This window comes from Callorhinus ursinus, unplaced genomic scaffold (genome assembly GCF_003265705.2).
Source record: "Callorhinus ursinus isolate GAN/ISIS: 27379988/994484 unplaced genomic scaffold, GSC_fseal_2.0 scaffold7, whole genome shotgun sequence".
Lineage (NCBI taxonomy): Eukaryota > Metazoa > Chordata > Mammalia > Carnivora > Otariidae > Callorhinus > Callorhinus ursinus.
The window spans coordinates 29,325,590-29,352,756 of record NW_027397069.1 but is presented as its reverse complement, the minus strand read 5'-3'; the positions used below and the strand labels follow the sequence as shown (position 1 = coordinate 29,352,756).

At 37.0% G+C, this 27,167-nt stretch overlaps 1 protein-coding gene across 1 annotated transcript; it reads right to left on the bottom strand.

Annotated features, from left to right (window-relative positions):
• Positions 1 to 499: 499 nt before the first annotated feature.
• DIS3 (DIS3 homolog, exosome endoribonuclease and 3'-5' exoribonuclease) lies at positions 500 to 27,079 on the bottom strand. The gene is made up of 21 exons (XM_025874756.2): positions 26,700 to 27,079; positions 25,944 to 26,101; positions 24,021 to 24,214; positions 23,422 to 23,495; positions 16,848 to 17,015; positions 15,908 to 16,072; positions 14,663 to 14,776; positions 14,395 to 14,532; positions 13,704 to 13,850; positions 13,051 to 13,167; positions 12,689 to 12,790; positions 11,461 to 11,525; positions 11,289 to 11,373; positions 9,125 to 9,252; positions 6,405 to 6,491; positions 4,449 to 4,605; positions 2,735 to 2,949; positions 2,462 to 2,630; positions 2,170 to 2,328; positions 1,392 to 1,514; positions 500 to 739 (listed from the first exon to the last, which is right to left on the bottom strand). Exons 1-21 carry the CDS (start codon positions 26,925 to 26,927, stop codon positions 656 to 658), a joined length of 2,877 nt encoding a protein of 958 aa, XP_025730541.1. The 5' UTR covers positions 26,928 to 27,079; the 3' UTR covers positions 500 to 655.
• Between the last annotated feature and the right edge of the window lie 88 nt (positions 27,080 to 27,167).

Genomic DNA, 27,167 nt, shown 5'->3' with positions numbered 1-27,167 from the left:
TGCCTTCCTACAACATTCAGTTCCCAAACACAGCTGTTGAAGGACCACTTAATAAAAAATGCAGGAAGCTTTTAACAGGGAACACTTCATACCAATTAGGTAAATTAAAGATGGCAAAGGACTGAATATTCTTTGACAAATCTTGATGTCATTGTCTTGAAATCTAAAAACTACTGTATCAAACATGGACAGCTTTCAAGATTTAGAAAAAACACACTGTTCCTGACTTTTAAAAATGTTCTATTTTCCTCCACAGGAAAATGATAGTTTTTTTCTATCAATATTAAATAATCAAATTACTTAAATTAACTGTTCTTTAGTGAGCAGATGAATGCTCCATTTAAACGATCTTTACAGATCCCTGAGGTTGCTATCTTGTCACTATTTCAGTGATGGATATTCAATTGAATTTTTATGCATAATTAGTTCAGTTCAATCTAGAAATGAAGTACCATGATGGGACAGACACAGTCAACAAACAGGTCAATAAAAATGCAAATTTTTAAAACTGTTACAATGTATTTAAAAGTAACAAACTATCACACACTTCCTAGGTTTAAAAGCTTCTCTCAAGGTTTTTTGTTTTGGGTTTTTTTTTTTTCGTTTTTTTTTTTTTTAAGGAAACCACTCTTCGAAGTTTTTTTGTTGACTGTAGCTATTTCTCACGTTTCTTCTTCTTTCTCTCCGGTTCATCAATGTCCATGTTTGGATTATCAGCCGAAATGCTTATTCCTGGTATCTAAAGCAATGCAAACGGAAAGATAAGATGAGTAAAAGCATAAAATAAAGAATAAATCTCATCTTCTCCATCCCCACTGACACTTTCAAGTTTAAAATGATGTCGAGGGAGAGAAGGGGAAAGGAGGTTAGTAAACGTCTTCCACACAAAGTATACATACTTCACACATAAATAGTGGTTCAAAAATGTAAAAGACACAGTCTCGATGGGTGGGAAGCATGTCATTTGGAAAGTGTGGTTTAACCAGAACACGCCCAGTTTATCCTAGCTGAGCCACTGTGACAGTCAGCATCAGGGGCCTCAGTGTGTTGGGGCAGAAGGTTAAGAACTAGTATCTTAGGGTGAAACATACTTAATCTTTAAAAGTACAGATTTCAAAACTGATAAAAGTGAAAAGGGACCAGGGAGGAGATCTCAAGACAGCTCTCTGCCTTTGGTACTGAGGACCTTTTCCAAAAAATCCCAAATGTCTGGGATCCCACAGCCTAGGGAAATTGGTGAGAAAATAGAATTTGCTATGCAAATATCTGGCTCCCACACTACTTACAAGATTTCTCTATTCTTGAACAGAAAAAACTTATATCCTTCTCTTTCACACAATATATACCTTTTTTTAGACCATTACAACATGGACAGTGAAGTTTGGTCTTACCTGTGGTTCTACCAGGGACATTCGGATTTTCTGATGCTGAAGATTGGATGAGTCTAGCATGATTTTCACTTTAACTTTATCAAATATATGAAACACTGTATCCTCTATTTTAAGGGAAGGTATCTAAACAAAACACATTTTACAATTTTAAACTGCTGTCTTGAGGTTTCACATTAAAAGTCTAAGTTTAAAAAATTATTTCCATATTTAATAAGCATCTAGGTGTGCAGTATTACAAAAACCATTTACCTAGTAACTTCACTAACATATGACCTATTTATGTGTATACTTCCTCCGTTCAGTAAGATGGTCCCAATATATATGTTCATTAATCTCAAGATTCTCACCCCATTAATTAGCAAATTGTTGGTCTACCAGAGGAAAAGGTACTGTGGGCAAAGTTTGCTGTTTTGTAGTTCTATTAAAGTTAGGGAAGTAGAGATTGTGTCAGACAAGAAACGTTGGAAAGAGGCTTAAAAAATTCCTCTGAGCTCTAAGCAGCCATTTATTCCTTTACTTTCATGCATCTGTCCAGTTGTGCAAAGCATAATTCAAGTTTTCCTTAAAAGAGGAAACTACATGGTGTAAAATAAATCAAGGACAACATCTGTATGTGGGAAGATACACTGAAGTGAGAAATTATGAACAGAATAAGCTTATTAGTCTGTGCAATTAAGTTTGTAGGATGCAAAAAATAATTTTATCCTTTCTACGTACCATCAAAGAAAAAGTACCCCTTCCAAAAAAACCCCAAATAAAACCATTAAAAATACTGTACCTCATCATCATAAATAAGCCTTGGCTTTGGTTTGTCCTTTTCTTCAAAAAAGACGGTACCTTCTAAACCATACTTTGGAATTAACACCACAATAGCATTCTTTCTTACAAATAGAATATAGGCTTCTTCACTTACTATTCCTTTGCTTTTGAAAAACAACTGTAAAATAACATATAGCCTTATCAAGGATTGTCTTAACAATATTTCTGAAATTAACAAAAAGTATTTTGAAATTAAACTGAAAGTGAACAAAACATCATCTCCCCTAACATTACTGACGGAAGGCAAATACCTGGGTATGAAAAGCCACTGATGCACGTTGGGCATACTGAGCCATTTTGTGCCGGAAGTTGAGATTTTTACATAAATCTGCAAGCTTGTGTTTGTCTGTCAACTCTGGATACGTACAGTCGGCCCCAATAGCCACAGCCAACAACCGATGCACGATGATGTCTGCATATCTAGATACATGAAGGACAAATAATCATACTATGTTGGCATTAAAATAGCTTTTTACAATTCAAAATTATTTTCTATCTCCTATCATTTTATAAGGAAAAAATACCTTCTGATGGGTGAAGTAAAATGTGTGTATATGGGCGATGCTAAGCCGTAGTGATGAAAATCATTGTCCATTCCAGAGCAGAAGTACACGGCCTGCATCATACAGCGAGTGGCTAAGATCCTTAAGAGAGTGTTGACATACGGAAAAGTCCGAGAATCTGCCCGGTCCAAAGAGTCAGCCAAGGACTTGGCTGTATCAGTTTTAATTTCCAAATTCTGAGAGTAAAGAAGAAGGAAAGCACACCCTATTAAACATTTTAAAATCAGTACCATGGTGTCTTCAAAATACAACAAATCAAACAGAACAAATATGGTGTTTTTGACCAGGTAATAAGTATTTACATCTTTTGTCCTTAACCTAGGAGAACTAAAAACAGCTTATAAAAAGTCATGATTGTTTTGTGTAACATCAAAGCTTAATATTTTCTGAATGTGTCTAAAGGTACTGAAGTAACATTCTGAAGAAGTTTCCAAGGGGAAAGGATGGTGGTAGCTGTAGTGCAATTCTCAAAGTCCAATATGTGCTTGCCTGTTCTTTGCTGGGGTACAGGAAAAAAATCAAAGCAGATCTGGGTTCTTTCTAGCATGTGTGGTTTTCCTCTGCAGATATTTCTTTTTTTTTTTTTTTAAAGATTTTATTTATTTATTTGACAGAGAGAGACACAGCTTGAGAGGGAACACAAGCAGGGGGAGTGGGAGAGGGAGAAGCAGGCTTCCCGCTGAGCAGGGAGCCTGATGCGGGGCTCGATCCCAGGACCCTGGGATCATGACCGGAGCCGAAGGCAGACGCTGAACAACTGAGCCACCCAGGCGCCCCCCTCTGCAGGTATTTCTTTACCTTCCATTCAAGGTAGAAGTAAAGGCCAGAGGCAAAATAAAACTCTATTGGTCACTATTGACCAATTGGTTCTATTTTGGGAGATGAGGCAAATATACCTAGATCCTCCTTGCTCTACCCAGATCTTAGGAAGAAATAAGATAGTAGGAGAAAATTCCCCAATTTACAGTGTTAAGCCTTAGAGCAGAGGAGAAGTTGATTCTGTTCTGATGGATAGGGGTAGTAGGCCCACCATAAAGATCTGAAAAATCAGAAACCAACATCATTCTGGTAGAATAATACCCTGAGACCCCACACTACTTCCAGCTCCTCATCTGGACAGGAGAGATGGGACCTGAACGAGTGATCCAAAGAAAACCAATGTAAGCCACAGTCACCACAAGGGTAAGGGTAATTATGCCTAAATGAGGGGGAGGATACGGTAGCCTTCCTATGTTTTTCCTTTTCCCCAATGTATGCAATAAATGGACTTCTTTCTTAGGGACATGATATAAAGAGGGCTTAACTGAGTTAAAGTTAAATTAAAATATTTCTAAGTCTCTGAAGTTAGGCAGTTCAGAGGACGCATGAAAGAACATGTATAAAGGCAAAGAGATGTGGAAGAGCTTCATATGTTTAGGATACTGCAAATACCTTAGTGTGGAACTTCTGGTTGTAGCACAGGGTGCTCTCCAAAGACATTAAAGGATTTTATTCAGCAAATGATTTCAATGACTGTATCCAAGTTGATTTTTTTTTCTTAATCAAAAGTACTACTAGCATATTTTTGCATCAAAAAACAACGGAAACTTTCATGCAGATGCAAATATAGATTGTTTAGTACAGTGGACAGATCACAATTCAAATACAGATGATTTTGCAAACTATGCAACCTTACTTTGGATTTAGCTGCCTTAACCAGAATTTCGTAATTTGACGGAGGGGGAGCTGGGTGTTTTCGAAGCAAGGCATGTTCTGAAAATTCTTCATGAATTTTTTTTGCAACAGAGATATTCGCCAGTAACATAAATTCTTCCACCATAGAATTTGTTTCCCTGCCAAGGGAGAAATCATTAAGTAAGGAAAAAAGATTCTGAGACTCTTATAGATCACATTTATTCCCAGGCTACCTTTGCTACCAACGAAACAATAAAAGTATTTCCTACGTAAACATCTGTATGCGTGTGTGCATGCGTATATTTTTCATAACCTAACACTCTTTCATTTCTCAGCTGCTATGCTGACAATCTCTCACTATGCATCTACTGCATGAGTAAATCTCATGCGAGAGACTTTTAAATTGCATTTAAATAACAGAACCTTTACTAACTCTAATAATATATAAAATCTAAACCAAAAGAATTTTCACCTTTTATTAAATCTAAAGAGATTTTTACTTAACTATAAATCCATAAAAATAAAGTTTACTAATAAGAATGAAAAGCTACTTAGGTCATACAAATTTGGGCTTAAAAAATTAAAATTTTCACCAATAAATCACCAAAATGAAGAAATTATATTTGCAATAGCTATTCTAGGTATTTATTATTGGCCTGGCATTGCACTATGCCGTAAAATATTGATCTGTATCCATATAGAGAAAGATGTATGTTAGTCCTGTTTTGCAGATGAGAAAACTAAGAATGTGTAACATTATTCTCTTGCTCAAAGTTGGAGTTAGTAGTAACAAGACCCAAGCCCACATAATTGACTTCAAAACTCTTAACCAATTTGATATTGCTCTTTATTCTCTATAGTCTATGTCTATTTAAAACTTAGGTTAGTCAATGATCTGTATTCTGTTGTAAATTGTACTTTCTTTTTCCCAAGTCACTGAATGGGCATTATATTAATCTTTAAATCAAGTTTCATTCATCTTATAAACTTCTTGACTAGATTCCTAAAGTACATTAATTTTTTAAATATTAGGAAGACCTCCAATCATACCTTTAAGACTAAAGACAATCTTAGAAATGTGTTGTCTTCTTCTTGGTAAGAAGGGGCGATGTTCTACTTTGACAAAGTCAGATTCGACATTTTCCTCAAAAAACCTCTTCATATTAGGCTCACTGTTCACATTAACATTATCTTTATTTATATAAAAGTTCTCCCAAAAGTATTTTTTAATTTTAGCTCTAATAGCCTTATTATAAAGCACACACTGGTCCTAAGAAATTTGAGTATATTCTCATTTTTAACTCTTGGTCATCTACTAAGAAAAGTGTAAATGCACATTCATTTTAGAATTACCTTATAAAAGGCATGGAAAAGAGGCCTAACTGATTTAACCAAAAACAGCTCTGCTTCCTAAATCTCAACCAAATCAATACAATGGTACAACAATAACTCATCTGAGCACTCTTCACAACACCCAGTGATGTAGGTACCATTATCAGTCCTATTTTACAAACAAACAAACTGAGGTGTAAAAAAGTCAAATTACTTGTCTGGAATTATTGGAAATGGGATACAAACCAAGGCAGTCTGGCTTTAAAGCACAAGGTCTTGTACATATTTGTACACTACGCTCTTCTATATTAAATACTTAAGAAATTAACCAGGGCAATCTCTTATTTACCACAACTATTACTAGTCAAGTTCTAATACACCACACATCAAGACCAATTCAAATTGGAAATTATAATACTTCTCAGTTTTATATAAGAAAAACTAAAAAACAAAATCACATTTACTTCTCTCTGTATATCCTAACTCAAAAAGATCTACTAGAAATCTAGTAGATCTATTAGAAATAGGTATTTGGGGTACAAATATGTTTTGTTTATTAATATATATACTGAATATTACATTTAAAATAAAAATCCTATCTACAGTCCAGCAAAAATTTACATACCTAAGTTCTTTGGTCTGCAGATCTATAGGATCATGAGTTTCACTGTCCATGTGGAATCGAACTTCTGGAGAAGAAAGAGTCAAAGCCCTAAATAAAAATTAAAGATGTAAATTTAGTGAAGTGAGCGAATAACAGATATCATTCTGGAAGTGATGCTTTTAAAAGAAAAAATGATGATAGCAAGTGAGTAATAGTTTTTCTTCTGAAGGCTTTAAGACCATCTGCTAAGTTTTATGTTCCATTTTCATTGACAGCTTTGCATCTTACACATCTAAAATGCATTTAAAAAGAGAGGACAACAGGGGCACCTGGGTGGCTCAGTCAATTAAGTGTCTGCCTTCAGCTCAGGTCATGATCCCACGGTCCTGGGATCGAGCCTTGCGTCAGGCTCCCTGTTTAGCGGGGAGCATGCTTCTCCTTCTCCCTCTGCCTCTCCCCTCCACTCGTGCTCTCTCTCTCTCAAATAAATAAAATCTTTAAAAAAAAAAGAAAAGGGGGGGACAACAGGTGTTAACACAACAAAATATGAGTCCTTGTACTTCTGAGAATTTGAGTATGCTCTGTACCCAAACTGAGTTTTTACTGAACTACATGGGTTTGTAATCACTTTTATAAATAAAGAAGGTAACTTGGCAGAGTTTTATTTATTACAGAAAACAATGTATTGGGGTGAGGGATGATGGAGAGAGAGGCAAAAGGGAAGCTGCCACACATAGGTAAGTAGCATCAGAAGATCCACAGTTCAAAAGTATGTCCACATTCGCTGAGCCAGCAAAGAGACTGATAAACTACTACCCTGGTATGTACACACACTGAGGCTACTGATATGGAGTGCTACGTGTCAGATAACATACTAGACTACGTGCTTTACAGGAATGGTTCACTTAATGAGTTCCCAAGTTCTCCTGTGAAAAGTAAATTCCAACAAGGCGAGTGTGAGGTTTCTTCACACCTCCATGCTATTTTCATCAGGTTAGCTTCAAACCAACTTAAAGAATTTTAATGAAGTTGAGTAACCCTAAACAATCATGGAGAAGGGGGGAAAGTGGAGAAAAAAAAGATGAGATGGTGCAAGCTAATTCTTCACCTTTTCCCTCAATTCTTCAGCTCTATTAGAACTACCAAAGGAATACTAGACAGAGAATCTTGACAAATATTCCTTTCTTGCCATGCAGTCTTTACAAGATTCTACACTAGATTTAGTCTGTTTATCAATACATCTGACCTAAAAAGCAAGGTATAGTAATCACATTTTGATTTTTTTCTTCATAAAACACTTAAAATGTTACGTCTATCCATGACCTAACATTTATCCTTTAAGATAGACATAAAATAAATGTAAAACAGAACATATCCTTTAAGAAAGTAAAAAATACCAATTTTCTTACTGATTGTTTTTTCAATTTTCACCTACGGCTGAGAAGACTCAATGACCTGTCTTTACCAGTACACGACTATCTAGTTACAAAATTAAAAGTAGAGACAGTTTTTGAAGTTAAAAATTATCTTTCCCTTACTAATCAGGAGAGGCTAGTTACTAATGCAAATTTCTCTTACCATTTAAAACTACCAAAATAAAAATGTTTTCAATTTGCATTTTATTCATTTTGCTTTTAAAACAAACTTTCTAAAAATATCTTCCACAAACTTTCTTCTGATGTCTTGCATACTGTAAACCTTTGATGAACAAACACTTGCTGAAAAATGTTTTGTGTCCTTTTTAGTTTCTTTGGGTTTAACGCATCCAAATTATCCTTACACAGCTGCAAGTTTTATATTTAGGATCACATTGAATATTCCCAGAAAACTGACCTGTGGGTAGAGATAAAGATGGCTCAGCGTAACTACCTGGAAGAACGCGGTCCAGTGGAACTTTCTGCAGTGATGGAAATGTTCTCTATCTCTACACTGTCCGATATGGTAGTCACTAGCCGCAAGTGGCTACTGAGCATTTGAAATGTGGCTAGTGTGACTCAGGAACTAAATTCTTTATTTTTTTTCATTTTAATGAATTTTAATTTAAATAGACAATAGGCACATCTTCTCAAAGGGCACAGATCTAGAGTTTGTACTCCCCAACAAAAGCACTTTTAGTAACCACCTGTGACCCTACCCTGGATGGACATGGGAACCCAAGACCAACATCTGAAAGGTTCATGTACTTGCTTTGCTCTGATAGTTGACGATGTCTTAAAAATCCAAATTTCTTTTAACTACTTTACTTCAACAAGTTTGGGGACTTGGATATTCCTTATCTTCTACTACTGTAGCCAGGCAAACCCCATGATATCATAGCTAAAAGACACCCGTCGCTACTAGCTGTCAGATATCAGACCTTTGGCAGGACTGCTTCTGTGTAACTTTGAATCATTTAAAAAATGAAGGTGTCTAAAATCGCTTCAAACTCTCAAGTGGAAGAAGTTCATCTACATTTATTAAATGTCTGAAAACCAATGTTCAATATTCTAACTAAAATTAGAAACAATCCATAGAAGTCTTAAGGAGCTCTTGCCTCCCTTGAAATTTTCTCTAAGATCTTTAACTCCTTAGCATAATAAATTACATAGACAGAGCTAGAAGAAAAAGAATGTCTCTGCCTGCCTTTCTATTCAGCTCATTAAATAATCTGTCATTGTCCAGGATAAAACACTTTGAAGAGTTCACAGGTTATCTTATTACCACAATAAAGACACTTCTTAATAAATATTTTTGAAATATACCCTTTTTCGATTCTTCTTTCTTTCAAAATTTTAGCTAGTTTATTTAGTCCACGGAGACTAGTGGTAATATCATCATTCATGGCTGCAGAATCAATTCTCATCTGAGCTTCAGCATATGTAAGGGAAGCCTAAAAGGAAAACCGTATGTTAATATAATTCTTATAAAAACTGGTTTATAGGGCACCTGGGTGGCTCAGTCGGTTAAGTGGCCCACTCTTGATTTTGGCTCAGGTCATTATCTTAGGGTTGTAAGCTCAAGCCCTACATGGGACTCCATGCTAGGTGTGGAGCCTACCTAAGATTCTCTCTTTCCTTCTTTCTTTGCCCCTCCCTGCCCCCCACTCTTGCACTCTTTAAAAAAAATTTAAATTTTAAAAAAATTCTAAAAAAAAGTAAAAAAAAACTGGTTTAGTGTAATTTCATATTTGCACTACATAAAATCTATGATTTCGGAAAACCTAAAATCATTAAGAAGAGAGTGTCCTAGCTATAATATTTATACTGCAGACCTATGGTTTTGGGTTCATTAATTTGTATCTGATGCATTACACAACATAAGCAAACTTACATTAAAACAAAACAAAATGGGGGTGCCTGGGTGGCTCAGTCTGTTGGGCATCTAACTCTTGGTTTGGCCTCAGATTATGATCTCAGGGTCATGGGATCCGGCTCTGCACTCAGCAGGGAGTCTGCTTGGGATTCTCTCTCTCCGTCTCCCTCTGCTTCTACTCCCAACCCCACACTCTCCCTCTAAAAATAAATGAATCTTTTAAAACAAACAAAATGGTAGCATTTGTTGGTGAACAAATTGCTTAAACTTTACTTTCATAGTTAACAAATAAATACTTAGGTAACAGTAAAATAAAAAGGAAAATTATATTATTCTCTGACAATGACTGTAAAGTGAAATCCTCTCCAGATGATCATTACTTCCTTACTCAATGGCAAATAATTAAGAATACTCTAATAGCCTAGACATCATGTTTTACCGAAAAACCTATGAAATATCCCAAATTAAGTATCTAAAAATGAGACCAATCACAGTAAAAAAGATCCCAAGTAATTTCCAATTATAATCCAAATATACAAATAGTGCTTCTGTTTCTATTTCATACCTTATGGAAAACTACCATTTTTTAGCTTATCAAAAAAAAAAAAGTAGGGGCACCTATGTGGTACAGCTGGTTAAGCATCAGGTTTCGGCTCAGGTCGTGATCTCCAGGTTGTGAGCTCAAGCCCCACGTCCAACTCCGTGCTCAGCACCGAGTCTGCTTGAGACTCTCTCTCCCTCTGCCCTCCCCCTTGCACTCTCTATCTGAAATAAATCAATAAATCTTAAAAAAAAAAAAAAAGTAGCTTCCCAAGTAAAAATCAGGAATAGCATAAGAGGGTTAGATGATGCAGGAGGCCAGGTCAGATTCTTAGGAGAGCAAAGTTATCTACTAGGGACTAAGAGGTCCCCTTCTAAAAATGTTTTCTGTTGTATGTGCACTGAACTTTTTTTCATATAACTTTGTTACACTGACCAAGTCTGGGAGAAAAATAAACTTATCATTTTTAAAAATACAAATCGAGAAAGGCTTAAATCATTCATACATCACTATCTGTCAGTCCAACACTGCTTTCCTTTCCAACCACTAGTTCATCCAAAACTGTTGAAAGCAACTAGATGATGGCAAACCTCTGAGAAAGACCAAAGGCAAAGTGAGAACATAACGGAATCTGGGAAGATTCCATTAAGAGAAGGATGAGAATGTTAGCCTGGTTCCATTCTCTCTGACCTGAGACCTCAGGCTAGTTTTGTTGAAATCCAAGGAAAATTTATGACATCATTTCCCTGAAAATTTGTGAGTATCACAAGATGGTATACATGCCAACTTTGAAAATTCTGACCAGTTTATACATTGGAATAATTTCAAATAGTAGTGTCCCTGAATTAGGGCAAAAAGTCATCTATTTAGTCTGTCCAAGTATCCAGGCTTTGTGAGTTTCTGAATACAAGGCAACTGTATCAAAAATTAAGCAGATAACTGGAAAAAACTAGATCTTGCTACAACATTTGGGAAAAATTTAATTTAGTAAACCTGACTTTTTCAAAACCATCTAGTAACACTGTTAAAAGTACCAAAGATCTTAAACATTTAGTATTAACCATGAAACCAACCTTTGAATTAATGGCACTTTTGGTAAACCTCACTTTTAAGATTTCAGCATTGTGATTCATTTCCCAAATACATGAAAATGCCAACCTATGGGGGAAAGTAGACAGTGTTTGTTAATGGGAGTCCGTTAAAATAGTAGATACTATGTTCTTAGGAAAAAACATGCATAAATACCTGTCAACATTACATCTTAATGAACATAAATTAGAGCTAAGCAACTCTGGAACCATGTCAATCCTCTGGAACAGAAAAAAATAGAGTGGCAGATTACTTAACCATATCCATACATTTATTTGATGTTTTGTTCTCAGTAGCATTAATTTAACAAGGGGGAAAAAGGTCTTTGTGAACAGAACTGAGAAAATAAGAAACAAGTCTATTTCTAGAAAAGTATTTCCACACAACTGTTACAAACAGGACACAACGAGAGGAAACCGGACTTCATGTCAGTGAATCTAAGTGTGCATTCTCTCCACAGCCACCAAGCTGTCCTCCAAGTCTGCAATCTCTGCCCTATATAATAAGTTTGTACTAGATAACAGACATAAGCTTTAACAGTTCTATGACTGGATCCTTCTCTAATGCCTAACGCAAACTACATGGTGTTTTAAACATACTGAAAAAGAGAGCCACAAAACTTTTACAGAAAAAAGCTACATGGAAGAACACTGACAGTGTAGACTAAGTTTAACATTCCCTCCTATTCTCACAACTTTTCTCTGTAAGTTAATGGAAGATTACTTTAAAAAGAAGAAATGGTAAATGATGACAAAACACTCTCATGACTAAACCTTTGAAGCAACAGTAAATACCCTAGTTACCCAGAGCTAGGAAGTTAAATGCTACACAACAATTTATATCAACCAAGTCTACTTGTTATTTGGGCCACTTAATAACCAAACACACTCCATTATTTTCACTGATTTATGACCACCTTCTTCTATGTTGGTCTTTTATAGCTAATTCATGTACTATTCCAGACTATTCAAGAATGCAAAAGTGCCCATGGTTTTTACAATCTAAGAATGCAAAATTCACATAACAGTTATTCCTCATATTTCACCTCAATACTGAGGCTGGAAACACCTTTCTCAGGAAACACCTCAGACGATTTTATTATTAAAAATAAAATGGATGGAGCGCCTGGGTGGCTCAGATGGTTAAGCGTCTGCCTTTGGCTCAGGTCATGATCCCAGGGTCCTGGGATTGAGCCCTGCATCAGGCTCCCTGCTTGGCAGCGAGCCTGCTTCTCCCTCTCCTTCTACGGTTATCCTGCTTGTGCTCTCTTGCTCTGTCAAATAAATAAATAAAATCTTTAAAATAAATAAATAAATAAATAAAATGGATGAGGGAAAAGTTACAAGCATGTGTCAAAATTCCATTTTAAATTTGACCCATGTACCTTTTCACAAAGATACACAGTTGTTCCCCTTCTGGCTGACTCTTGATCCAAAGCATTTCCTGGCCTAATAAAATGGCTAACATCTGCAATGTGAACACCAACCTGAAAAAGATAAAAATAAGAGGATGTCAACATGTTTAACTGGGTAAAGGTACTAATGGAGTTCTAATGAGAAGAAACGGAGCAAAACTGAAAAAGGATGGCCACATTTCCCATTTCAATTTCTGACACACGCCCATTAGTCTCTGTAGTTGCAAGTGGCTAGGCATGAATAATTCACAAATTCTATAATGGGTCCAAAGAAAATAAACTCAAAAGCAGAACTATATATTTGGACACGAACATCACTACAACAAGGATACCTCCACATTTCCACTTTCCAGTTCTCTGCAGTGTAGAGCGTCATCTATGTCAGTACATCCCGGAGGGTCCACACTACAAACACACAGATGTCTCAGGTCTTCTCGGTTTTTCATATCCTAGAAAATGCCACATTGTTAAGAAATAAAAAACTATTTTGGTAGTACAAATGAAACACAGCCCTTAGGAAATCAACAATTTCTCTCTATATATTTTAAAAGGAACTTTGTTTTATTTGTTAATAATAACCACACATTATGATTTGTAACTTGTGGTTTCTTCACCTTTGAATAATTTGATGTAAGCTAGTGTTGATTCCCCAGAAAAATGCATCTTTCAGTAAAATAAATGATTTTTGTAATACCTAAGAGTTCTGTACCTAACTTAAATGCAGGGGAGGAGAGGACTATGGTTTCTGCTTATCTAATTAATTATTTGTAGGCTCCATGCCCAGTGTCAAGCCCAACCTGGAGCCCAGTGTGGGGCTTGAACTCAACCCTGAGATCAAGACCTGAGCTGAGTTCAAGAGTCGGATGCTGCTTAACTAACTGAGCCACCCAGGCGCCCCAGTTTCTACATACTTAAAAACACATACAGAAACCAAGTTAGCTCAGATATAGTAATTTATAACGTGACTACATTCTTTTCAATGTACCTTTTCAGTAATGCTCCAGGGCATCTTTGGAAGAAAGCTAAGAACAGCCTGTGAAAAAGGCTGATGGGGAACGTCATGCTCAAGCAACAAAACTTCTGTTTCAGTCTCTTTATCTCCAACGTCACCTAAGTTTTTTACAAAGTGTCCCTAAAACCAAAAGGTATTATTAGAAAGGTGAATTTTACAGCTTTTTGTTTGGTACATGTTATTACGACATTAAATTTTTAGACATTTATATATCACTTTGGTATTTCTAAATGTTTCCAAAACTTCTTAAAAATGAGTCCATAAAGCTCAAGTGATTTATGATGGAGATGTCCTGAGAGCTCAGTTCTTACATAGCGAAGTGTTGTCTATTTCCTATGACCTTTTAACTTTAAAATGTTACTTCAAATATAGTGGCTTCAGAATTAGTAGAATCTGCTTGGGTTTCAAACACTATTTTTGTAACCACTATCAAGAGTTATTTGTTAGGAAACTTGAGTAAAAATAATCAAATGATTTCCACTGGAATTTCATTAAGATTAATTTTCAGATAAGATGTACTACTTATCAGGTAAGTTTGTGAAATATTCCTATACTTCAGTATAAATTTTATTACAAAAGCAGATTTTATTTTCACTAAAAGAAGCAATTTTATATCCAATTCTTAATTTGATATTCTAAAAAAATATAAATCATTCAAGCTTACATTTGGATATCTGGAATTTCTGGGCCAACCATCAATAGCAACAATAATCCTCCGTCCTTCTAATGCAGAAGCCTGTCTGGTTTCTATTCGAATTCTAGGGATTCTCCTATCAGCAGGGGTAAAGAGATGTCTTCTTGACTAAAGAAAATTAGGAGAGAAGATTTTACACACAGACACACAAATCTGAGGTTGGGGGCATGAGGAGGGCTCTAAGTTCTATTTAATGGGTATCATTTTTTATTTACACAGCAACACACTCTCTACTCACCTCTTTAATATCAGACTTGGAAAGCATGCCACAATATGGTCTCCAATTTCTTTTTATTATTCCTACAACTCTACCTGTGGGCTTTAACATTTTTTCATTTATAGCAGTCTTAAGCTGAGATTTAAAAAGAAAAAGAAAAATCTTCAGTTATTTTTCCTCTAGGTATGAGACAATTTCTCTTTAAAATCAGAATATGAATATGGATACTAATACTTCCACGCAGTAAATTATGACATAGTTACAGAATCCTGATGCTTTCAAAATTCTACATCATAATATGCCAAACCAAGCCATGGAAATAGTTCCATTATAATAATACACTACAAAAACAGATAATGAAAAAACAAAGAAAAAGTATAACTGAATAAATATGTCAGAACGCAACTGTTCAGTTTAAATATGAGAATTTACACACACACACACACATCTAGGAATTAGTAGACTAGGATTTTAGTAGTAGTTTGCCTTCAATATCATGTGGCATTTATTAATTCATTAGAAATACTTCTATCTTTAAAAGTTCTTCCTTATCCAAAACAAAAACCCAAATAAAAAGAGTATTTATTAGAAATAGCTGAAGGACTTTATGGTATTTCATTTCAACACTCTCCTATGGCTTAGACTCTACAAGGATAATACTATAGTAAGACTCCAGAGCACAATGAACAGAATTCTTATAAATAGGAGAACTACGAATGTTTGAATTCCAACTATTTGTATTGTTCTTATAATCCTAAAATTTAGAAATAAATGGGTCATGGCAGGTAGACTTTAGATCTTAAGAAACGACTGAAGGCATTCTCTTCATAATAAATATGGTAACAGAGAACTGACCCTTATGTAAGGGCCCCAAAGTACATCTACTATGCTGATGGAATTTTAACATTACATAAAAATAATGCATAAAATTTCCAATTTGTATTTACCTAAACCTCACTAATTCAGACAAACCTAATTCAGACAGATCATGTACCTGAACGTCAGAATTCAAGTTTCATACTCAAGTTACAGTCTTTCTATATTTAAACCTGTTTATTGAGCAAAGTTATAATTTAAAAGAAGACTATTTAAATATTTGAGGGAAAATAATCAACTATGTGTATGAAATGTATTAAACCCAGAGAACTATAATCTCATTCAGTAAGTCTGAAAGCAGGGAAATTTGTTTAATTTGCTCTAAAGCTAAAACACTAATGAATTCTACAAAGCTACACAGACAAAAGATAAACCTGTTTGGTTTCATACAATGCGTTCTCTCTCCTCTTCTTTTTCCACATCATCTTCATTTTGACCTTCATCATGTAAAACCACAGAAGATGGTGCCACCCACTGATTCTTGGGAAGAAGTTCTATAGCCACAATATCTTCATGAACAGCTCGGTTTAAATTTTTAAGTCCCTGTAAGATTATCTGTGTAAAACAGCAAATGGCACATGCTCAGATATTTTTAATGGCAATATAATAAGGGGAAGATTACCTAACAGAAGGAAAGATATTTTCTGAGTGTGTCTATGTATCTCTATTTCTCCTTTATATTTTTTCTTCTTCTATAGTGTCCCTTTACCCCATCCTCTTAATTTCTCAATATCAAGTAGAGAAAATACGTCAGAAAATACGGGTTGTATTCATGGCTCCACCGTAACTCTTATATTAGCACCAAAAAGACTTTGGGAAAACTTCTCTCTAAATCTCAGGGTCCTAATTGGGTAGAATGAAAAAGAGTACCCACTTTCATAGGCACAGGTGAAGATTAAATGGAATGCAGCATTCAAAGCAGAAAGAAGAGTATCTGGCAAATAGTGAGCACCCAAAAATGATTCCTATTTGCTTTAAAGTGTGTGAAGCCCAGTGGAGCATTTATATGTTATGTAAATAGCACTTTCCATAACTAGCTATAATATAGAAAATAGAGGCATCCTATGATTTTGTTTGATTAGATTTTTATTTTCTTAAAAGTGGGGTAAATAAAAAGTTCTTTTCTTCCATAAGCAGCTCTCTAAGAAAGTGATTCATTCTATTATCTATGACCTCTCACATAACTGCCTTTAAGCTGATAAAGTAGAAGGGTAGAGTAAGTTTAAATTCTCCTACAAAATTTTAAACACTTATGAAAGAAAATCATGAACAGAAACTCATGAACAGAAAGTGTTTCACTGTATATGGAATTTATGAACACAACACTTGCCTCTTTATCTTCTTCAGGGTCTCCATGAACCCATACTGTAGCTTCTAAGTAATTTTCCCTGCTTGCTCTAAATGTTCCTTGAAGGTATGTACCAGATTTTATGCCTTGTTGTAGCTTACTTAAAGGAAGATGCTCTGAAAATATTATTCTTCCACTTTCTATTTCATTCTGTGAAATGAGCAAACCACAAGATGTAGTTAGTATGTAAATCTTCCTTACACTCAGTAGACAACTATTATTATCACTATCAGGTATTTAAAAAAAAAAAAAATCCACAGAGCACCTGGTTTAACTGTTCAACTCTTGATTTTGGCTCAGGTCATGATCTCAGGGTCCCGGGATCACGCCCCACATTCGGCTCTGCACTCAGCAGGGAGTCTGCTTGAGATTCTCCCACTCCCTCTCCATCTGTCCCTCCCCACCCCTGCACACACACGCTCTCTCTCAAATAAATAAATTAAAAAAAAAAAAAAACAAAAGACAAATCATCGTACGATTGCACTCATGTGGAATTTAAGAAACCAAACAGATGAACATATGGGAAGGGAAGGAAAAATAAAGTAAGATAAAAACAGAGAGAGAGAGAGAGAGAGAGAGACAAACCGTAAGAGACTCTTCAGTACAGGAAATGGACTGGGGGTTGCTGAAGGGGAGGTGGGCTGGGGGATGCGGTAACTGGGTGATGGGCCTTAAGGAGGGCACTTGAGGGAATGAGCACTGGGTGCTGTATGCAACTGATGAATCACTAAATTCTACCTCTGAAACTAACAATACAGTATACGTTAATTAAATTGAATTTAAATAAAAAATTTTTTGAAAAACCATCCATGTATGGTACATACAACTCTGTGAGTTTGAGAATACGGCACAGTAGGAAAAAACGCTTTCTATTCTTAGGGCAACTTACATAAATATTTCAATTTCAGTACATTTCGGCATTTAGCCACAGATACGTCACTAATAAACGCTGCACAACCCCTCTTCCCACCCCAGGCCTCCCAGAATGAAGGTGTGTGGTTAGGGAGGTCAGTTAAACAGATGGGTAGGTAAGTAAAGGGTATACTGAAGCTCCAATTCCATGAGTAGAGTGTGGCTACAGAAAGTACAAGAAAAGCTATTTTTATTTTGGATATATTACATAGTTAAGACTAGAAGATAGAAGTAAGCTAGGGACTACCTCAGGTCTACCACACCTGCCAGGATTTTTAGAGGCCTCAACATCCAAAATCCTTACTGCTTTGCCTCCTTTAATTGCCTGCCTTTTTCACTTCCCACCGTCTTCTCCCTTCCAGGGAGATTACTTGAGTCCTTTTTTTCCTTAACTCTCCCATTTCCCTCTCCCTGCCTCACATGAGGGACTGCAATCTCCATACTGAGACTCAAAAGCAGTCACTTAGAGACCTACTTCATCTTCCTGCCACTGAATCTGCCCACCCACCTGCATCTCTATCAAAACCTCAGCCTTCTTTCCTGCAACAATGAATAGAACGTTTCTTTTCTTTCAGCTGGGCACTACCTACCTACCATCTCCTCTCCTCCAGGCAAGAACTTTGTCCTGTAATGATCTTCTCTCGCTCCCTAGAGTCAAATTTCCCCCCACCCCACCCCACTTATTACAACATTCACACCATCATATAAATTTGCAATAACATGACCTATTAAAATAAATAAATATAGTTAATTAATTTGGGGTCTCCTGGCCTGATCCTCTGTTCCACTTCACACCAACATGCCACAAAAATATTGTCTATAATTGCTGTGTGTCTATGTGTTCACCCGCACTCTTTCTGGAATGCACGATAAGCAAGTTTCATTGTCAGTCATCAAAGCTATTGTTATTGAAGCCACTAATAACATATTATCTCAGCAACTTCACTGCACCATTCTCGGTCTTATCAAGATTTTTTAAAATGACCTTTCCTTCCCTGAGACACTTTCGCATCCAAATCATCATTCCTTGGGTTTCTGTCCTACTTCACTGGCAGCTCCTCCTTTAGGTTCCTCTGCCCATTCTCCTTTTCCTGATCTTTAAATGTTGCAGTGTCCCAAGACTTGGTTATAGGCCCTTTTCTTTACCTATGTTTACTCTTGTGTCATTTCCTCCCACTTAAAACAACAACAAAACCTCTTGATCTCTCTTGCTTTCCAACACCTCATTTCTCTCTTTTTCCCACCCCAGCGTTTGAAGTGTTACCATGCTGTAAATTTTCTCTTCCCATTTTTTTCATCTATTCTATTCAGACTTTTGCCTCCCTACCATCAAAACTACTCTGGATAGTACCCATCCCCTGCAAATGTCATAATGCTAAATCCAACCATCAGTTCCCCTCATTACTTTTGACTTAGCAACATTTGACCCAGATGATCACCCCTTCCTCTTCGAAACATTTTCTGTACTTGGCTTCCAAGAACTTCACACCTGTTTTTCCTTTTAGATCGCATTTGCTGGTTCCCCTCATGCTTCTGACTTCTCCTGAAGTACCCACAGGCTGAGCCCTCGGACCTCTTCTCTTTTCTATCTATATCCATTTCCCTACATCAGGGTTAGGCAAACTAAGGTCCACACACCAAGTCCAACCTGCTGCCTGTATTTGGTAAGTTAAGTTTTACATTCCATTCTCCTTCACTTATCTATTGTTGGTGGTTGCTTTCATGCTACAATAGCAGGGATGAGTACTTGTAATAGAGACCATATAGCCTGCAAAGCTAAAAAAAAAAAAAAAAGTTTACAATCTGATTCCTTACAAAAAAAAAAAAAAAAGTTTGCCTAGGAGAAAATATTTGCAAATCACTTATCTGATAAGGAATTTGTATCCAGAATGCAAAAAGAACTCTTATAACTCAATAATAAAAAGACAACCCAATTAAAAACCAAAGGATTTGAAGAGACGTATGCACACATACGCATAAGTTAAAATACACATCTATATATTACATATAACATACATATGGCCAATAAGCTCATGAAAAAATGCTCAATACCATTAGCCATTAGGGAAATGCAAATCAAATCCAAACAACATTGAGATATCACCTGACACTCATTAAAATGATTACAATGAAAAAGACAGACAACATGCATTGGTGAGAAACTGGAACTCTCATACATTGGTGAGGAACTGGGACCCTCATACCTTGCTGGGGGGAATGAAAACTGCTGCACACACTTTGGGAAATAGTTTGGCAGTTCCTCAAAAAGTTAAGTTTAAAATTACCGTAAGATGGAGCAAGTGCTCTCGCACATACCTAAGTATGTATCAAAGAGAAACAAAAACAGTCAAAAAAGACCACATATTACATTATCACACTTATATGAAATGTGCAGAATAGGCAAGTTTACAAAGATAGATCAGTAGTTGCTTGGGGCTAAAGCAAGGGCATTTCAGGGACAGATTGGGATTGAATGGTAATGGATATGGATTTATTTTGAAAGGGAAGAAAATGTTCTAAAATTAGATTGTGGTGATGACTGCATTATTCTGTGACTATACAAAAAATTGTACATTTCAAATAGGTGGGTTGTATGGTATGTGAATTATACTTCAATAAACCTCTTTTTTTAAAAAAAGTCTGCCAATTCCTACCTATATGTTGATGAGATCCAAATTTTTATCTCTAATATATCTATATCTCTAGTCCTAAACTCCCTCATGAGCTACAGATTTGCATATCCAACTACTCATACCATAAAGCCACCGAGAGCTCTAACAGTTACCTCAAACTTAAATGTCTAAAATCATACTTTTGATTTTCCACTCAATCCTGCTCCCTGCCTTCATCCTATGTAAATGAAGCAATACTACTCATATGGTTGCTCAGGCAAAACACCTAAGGTCATCCATATTCCTCACAGCCCCATCCAATCTAACACCAAGCCCTAAAACATCAATGTACAAAACAATACCAATATCTAACTACTTCCCACTACCTTAACTGCTCCTACGATGGTCCACTTTTCTGTCTTGTCTCCCATGGAGCTCTAAAATATCCTCCTAACTGGAGGACCCTGCTTCTAATCTATTCTCTTAGAGCAGCCAATGGATCTTATTCTCCCACTCAACATCTGCCCAGCACTCATGGACTAAAATCCAATTTTTTCACCATGACTCATTATATCCTACATGATCTGGTCCCTGACTATATTTCTGACTTCCTGTGTAACATCTTCTCCCTTGCTTACGCCATCCCAGGCACTCTTCCAGCTATTCCATGATCTTGCCAACTTATTCTATTTTTTGTTTGTTTGTTTTTTTAAGATTTTATTTATTTGACAGAGAGAGACACAGCGAGAGAGGGAACACAAGCAGGGGGAGTGGGAGAGGGAGAAGCAGGCTCTCCGCAGAGCAGGGAGCCTGATGCGAGGCTCGATCCCAGGACCCTGGGATCATGACCCAAGCTGAAGGCAGATGCTTAACGACTGAGCCACCCAGGCGCCCCTTGCCAACTTATTCTAATCTCAGAGCCCTCACTTGCTGATTCCTCTGCATAAAATGCTCTTCCCCTAATTATTACGATGGTTAGCTCCCTCACATAACTCAGCTAAAATGTCCCTGTCTTGAAGCAAATTTGCTTAGTTAACATCCTTCACATCTCTGCCTTGACATCCGAAATCTGGGTTAGGTGCTAAGTACAGTCAGTCCTCCCATAATGCTTGTTTTGAAAACAAGAATTGGTTCCAATGCAACTGCTATATTAAAAAATACTGGGTGAATGCAGAAAACTGCAACTAGCTGAACAAAGCTGCAGAGGAATCCACAAAACAGTCACCTCTCAAACATCTGTCACCCCAGACTACCATATGTTTTATGAGCCACATCATCTTCACTTTCTGTAACAACTTTTCCTCCAAATTTGGATAACCCTATTTCCACCACTACACAAAACTTCTGAGTGTGCCCCAACCACATTTTCCCATTAGCTCTGCTGCTTTTACTACATGATTTTGCAGGACACGGTGAATCTGAAGAACATACATGTTGTATTACAACAGCACCGGCTATAATTTCGCCATGTCCTACACTTACCCTACCACAGTCCTCAATCAAACATTATGTATTACCAATTAACATTGGTAATGTTTTAATTGCTAAGCCATTTTTTTCTTTCCTCCTCTAAACCAGTGCTATCCAAAACAACTTTGAGGTGATGGAAATATTGATTTTGTGGTCTCCAGTATGGTAGCCACTGGGCACAAGTGGCTCTTGAGCACTTGAAAGGTGACTAATGCAACTGAGAAACTGAATTTTTAATCTGAATTAAATCTAAAAAGCCAGAGGCAACTAGTGGCTACCTGTTAGAGTAGTCCCTAAATCTATTCCAAAAATCAAGCCCAGCTCTTATTTTCTCACTTCAATTTTGTAAAGTAGTTGATTGAAAATAAGCAGGGATGAAGAAAATGTTGTAAAGACTGGATATCTAATGTTCTATCACATAAAACCTGTTTCTATAACGATAGCTGCCATTTACATTTACCATAGCTACATGCCAGGCATTGAGATAAGAATTTTATTAATACTACTGTTATTACTTTATTTGATCTTCATAACAATGCTCTGAAGTCATTACTGTTAAATACACTTCACATGTAAGGAAGTGAGTGCCCATGAGGTTTTATGACGCACTTAGCATGCCCCCCATCTCCGCTACTGCATGGATCCCTTTACTCCTCCTTCCGCCTCTAACTTTGTCCTTGACACAATGCATCAGCTCACAAATTGGAATTAGAGTGGTCTTTCAAATAAACATTTCCAATCATTCTCCCCCATTCCTCCCAGGCCTACTCTCCCCAACCTTTAATTTCCTTTAACTTGCCATTATAAAGTAGGGAGCCCAGAATCCTACCGGCTACCTTCTCTTCACAGCAGCCCTTTAGAATAAGGTAGTTTAAAAATTATTGACCGACAGAATAAATTCTAGATCTTCGTTAGCTGGCCCCTACCCTTCGGGTTCTACTTCTTATGACTCCCTCCCTTCTTCCTTCAGGATTAATGCTGCAGCTTTATGCTGTCTGCAATGCCCACCACGTCTTTTTTTGTCAAATACTTATACCTTATTCACAAACCAGCCACAGATTCCTTTATTCATTCATCAAACAAATGGTGCCACCATGTGAGAGGCCCAACTCAGGTTGCTGAGGGTCTAACAGTGAACAGTGCTATTTTAGAAAGTCAAGTCTTTTAGGAACGGCATTTTGATAAGCCTATTACAGCCACTCTTGTTGTTTATAACCCAACTCCTATTCAATTCCAACTTACCTACCAAAATTCCAATTTTTAAATTTGATAAACTATAAACTTTAGATCCCAAACTGGCCATTTTTTTTTTAAAGATTTTATTTATTTATTTGACAGAGACAGAGACAGAGAGAGCAGGAACACAAGCAGCGGGAGTGGGACAGGGAAAAGCAGCCTTCCTGCTGAGCAGGGAGCCTGATGTGGGGCTCGATCCCAGGACCCTGGGACCATGACCTGAGCCGAAGGCAGGCGCTTAACGACTGAGCCACCCAGGCGCCCCCAAACTGGCCATTTTAATATTTTCACTTTTCAAAAACAAAATAAAACTAACTCAGACATACCCCTTCTTCAGACAAACAAGCAAGACGATCTACGAGTTCCGGGTTAGCAGTCAGGCTCTTTACATATTCTTCACCTGAAAAATAAGTTTTGTTCTTGATAAAGTGTTTTCTTTTTTTTTAAACCCGTATCTGTTGATGTGGTCACGTCAAAGCAGAAGTATTGGGTCAAGCATATCTATGAGTTTTTTGGGGTTTTTTTTAAGATTTTATTTGTTTGACAGAGAGAGAGAGAGCACAAGCAGGGGGAGGAGCAGGCAGAGGGAGAAGCAGGATCCCTGCTGAGCAAGAAGGCTGATGCGGGGCTCGATCCCAGGACCGTGAGATCATGACCTGAGCCAAAGGCAGATGCTTAACCGTCTAGCCACCCAGGCGTCCTTCTATGAGTTTTTATTGCTAAGCCAATTTCAATTAACAGCCACAGGGAACTACAACTTACTTGGCTGAGAAATGCTGAGAAATTTAAAAATGCAAACGTCAGCTGGCGTTATATAGGAATATGAAAGTATTAAATGTTCAAGTGAACATCTGACCAAGGGCCTAATGGCAGTTCCTATGTGTGGAAGCATATAAAAATTAACAGCTTTTACATTTAGACTTACAAGTGAAAGCTGGTATTCCTTCTTCTATGGCTTTTTCTTTGTTTTTTTTGTCATTTGTTATGAAGATGACTTGTAGATGATTTTCTGCTGACATTTTCTTCAAATGTTCATTGTACCATTTTGCTGCTACTCGAATGGCTCGATCATTCCTGTCATTAGCATTTTCTCCCTGTTCTTGTTCTACATAAGTTTCTCTAAATATAAAAAAAGTAATAAATAAAAATCAATAGAAATAAGAATATATAAAAAGTCTTTGAACATAAATGCTTAACAACCACTAAACTATAATAAAACTTCACAGGCTTGATAGTAAGATTTTATTTGAACTGCAGATTAATGGTAATTCCCAAAAGCTACAAATAGAATGATTAATGATATGATTCTATAGTTATCAAATACACAATACGTGTAAATCAGCAGTGGTAAACACTCAGTAAATGACAGAACTTATCTAGAGACTGAAAGACCACATACAAATAATGACTGCATATTCCTTCATAGTCTATCCACTCTGAAGTCCTGAATATGTCAGCATACTTACTTCCTTAAGTTGATTTTTCAAAGCCAAATTTAAGTAAAATTAACAAAATTCGGTACAAAAACTTTTAGCGCTTAAGAGATTCAACTTTAGAATCTTACACTTATTTATACTAATAGTTTTTAGAACAGCTTCATTCCTCACCATTAAATGCCTTCGTTAATGCTTTAAGCTTAACAGTCAGACACTATCATTAAATTCTGAATTGGTTTTAGCAGTGACTTGAGCAATACAATCTTGGATGAGATTTGCCCAAGTGTCCTTCAATGCCAGTATTGCTAAGCTCTATTCATTGCACTTAAGCAGAAAAATTGCTAACCTCTCATTAAAACTCTGATGATAATGCTCCACAAAAACTTGGTCTTTCTGCACTGAAAAACAAGTTTCTGTTTCTGAATTTCAAGAAGCTAGGAATAAGATGACAAGTGCTTTACCAATGATTTTTACAAGAATAATATTTAAATTTGGGCTATAGAAATGAGAATACTTAAAAAATTAAGTATTTTTAAATATGCATATTCCAATGAGATTTCATTACCAGAATTCTACTGTCTAATCCACTGGGGGTGATTTACTGCTCAGGAACATTTGACAATGTCTGGAGACATTTTGGGTTGTTACAACTCTGTGGGTGGGGGAAGATGGGGTTGCTAAGGGCATGTAGTGAGTAGAACAAGATGCTGCTAAACATCCTATGATGTATAAGACAGCCTGCCCACAACAAATTATTATTCATTCCAAAATGTAAATAGTACCAAAGTTGAGAAGCCCTAATTTAACATAATAAAGATATACTAGAACTCAACAGAGATAATTTATGTAACACGTGAAATAGCAATATATTTTCTAAGACCACACATTATGTTCAAAGGGTGTCAATCTGAAACACAACAAAGAATTCTATTTCTTAACCCTATCTTCTTCAATATGATCAGTTACAAAGTATTGTTTAGCTTTTAAAAGCCCATTAATAATAAATCTGCTTTATATTTTTAAACCTCTTTCATAAACTCTTACATTTTATCAATTTATGTTGGTCATCAAATAATATGGTATTCCAGGAACCTAGGAAAATCTTTTTCCAAAATGTTATTGCTCAACTCATGCTGAAAGGAATTCAAAATGAAAACATTTTAGAAACAAAAGTACCCACAGTAGCCTGAGGGTCTGGAGACCTTGGTTCTAGGTTTGATCTAATCAATGCCTATGTACCTTAGGTACACTGAGGATTATGTCTGTAGAACTGTGTAACAACCAAATAATCCTCCCATAGGTACGAAACTTACCTTGCACCTTCTGACAATGTCACAATTACTGCCAGGAACCCTTCCCCAAATTTAGCTAATTCTATGGTTTTCCGGTAATTACCATAATTTTCCCCCTACCTATGGTGCTCATTAGTGAAGGTGTAGAAATGCTTCTCCTGGTTATTAGTCACATCTCTGATTCGTTTATATACCGGAGCACTCCGATTTCTCACTTCTTGCAGAACTGTTTGTAGTACAATCACATTCCTGATGGCAGGGTCCTCAAGAACATCGATCTTAAAAAATAATAAGGAAAGAAAACTTAAATTTTCCTATGTTTATTGATAAATTGTTTCTGCCAAACAAAACCCTGTCGATTTAAAAAAAAAAAAAAAGAACCAACACCTCGTATACATTAAACTAAGGAGCTATTTTGCTACAGAAAACCCTTCAGGTCTATTAGAGAAGAGTACATATAAACAGACTAATTACAAAACTTCGTAGAATTAAGTCCACTAATAATGAAATACGTTGGCCCACACAGTTTTCATTCGTAGGCACTTACAAGCTGCCTGGGAGTCGCAGGCTGGAGGCCACAGAAGCCCAGGTCCCCGGCCTCCAGACACTTAAAATCTAAGGCAGAAGAGACACCAGGAGTTAGAAAACTAATCTAAAATTCTTATGACTCCAAGAACTCAAAAAAAAAACCAAAACAAACAAACAAAGAAAAGAAACTTGGCCTGGAAGACAGGAGGCAAGGGTCCCGAGATGGGGTTTGCCTCTCCCTAAGTACGTCCAAGACTCTCCTCCGTGGGCCTCAGTTTCCCTATTCTGTCACACCCCCTTCTCCCGGTAGTGCCAAGATGACCACGGACAGCCCCTCCACCGACGCACCTGGTGCAACAGCACGTTGGTGTCGGGAAGCAAGTAATGCGGCTGCGGGCACAGGCTGCTCGCAGGATCCAGGGGCTGCGGCTCAAGGACCGGCCCCTCGTGCGCACCGTCGCACGCCGCGCACCCGGGCGCGCCGCAGCCGATGTCGTCCCGCAGGTAATGCTCGCGCACGATCTTCATCACGCCGCCCGCCCGCGTTTTTTTTAAGAAAGTCTTGGACTTGAGCATCTTGCTTGCAGTGCGAAATCCCGACCCTGACCGCGCTCTTCCGGTGAAAAGTGCCAAGTAGAAGCCCTGCGGCACAACTATACTTTACCCCGAAGTTCACCCTTTCCCGCTCCAAGGTATTAATAAATACCTTGCGCGGGAAAACGTCGAGGCTGACGTTTGTTGGCTCTCTGAGGGCTGCGAGTATTGGGCGAAAATGAGGCGGATGGGCGGAGCCCAGAGCTAGTTCCATCCAGGATC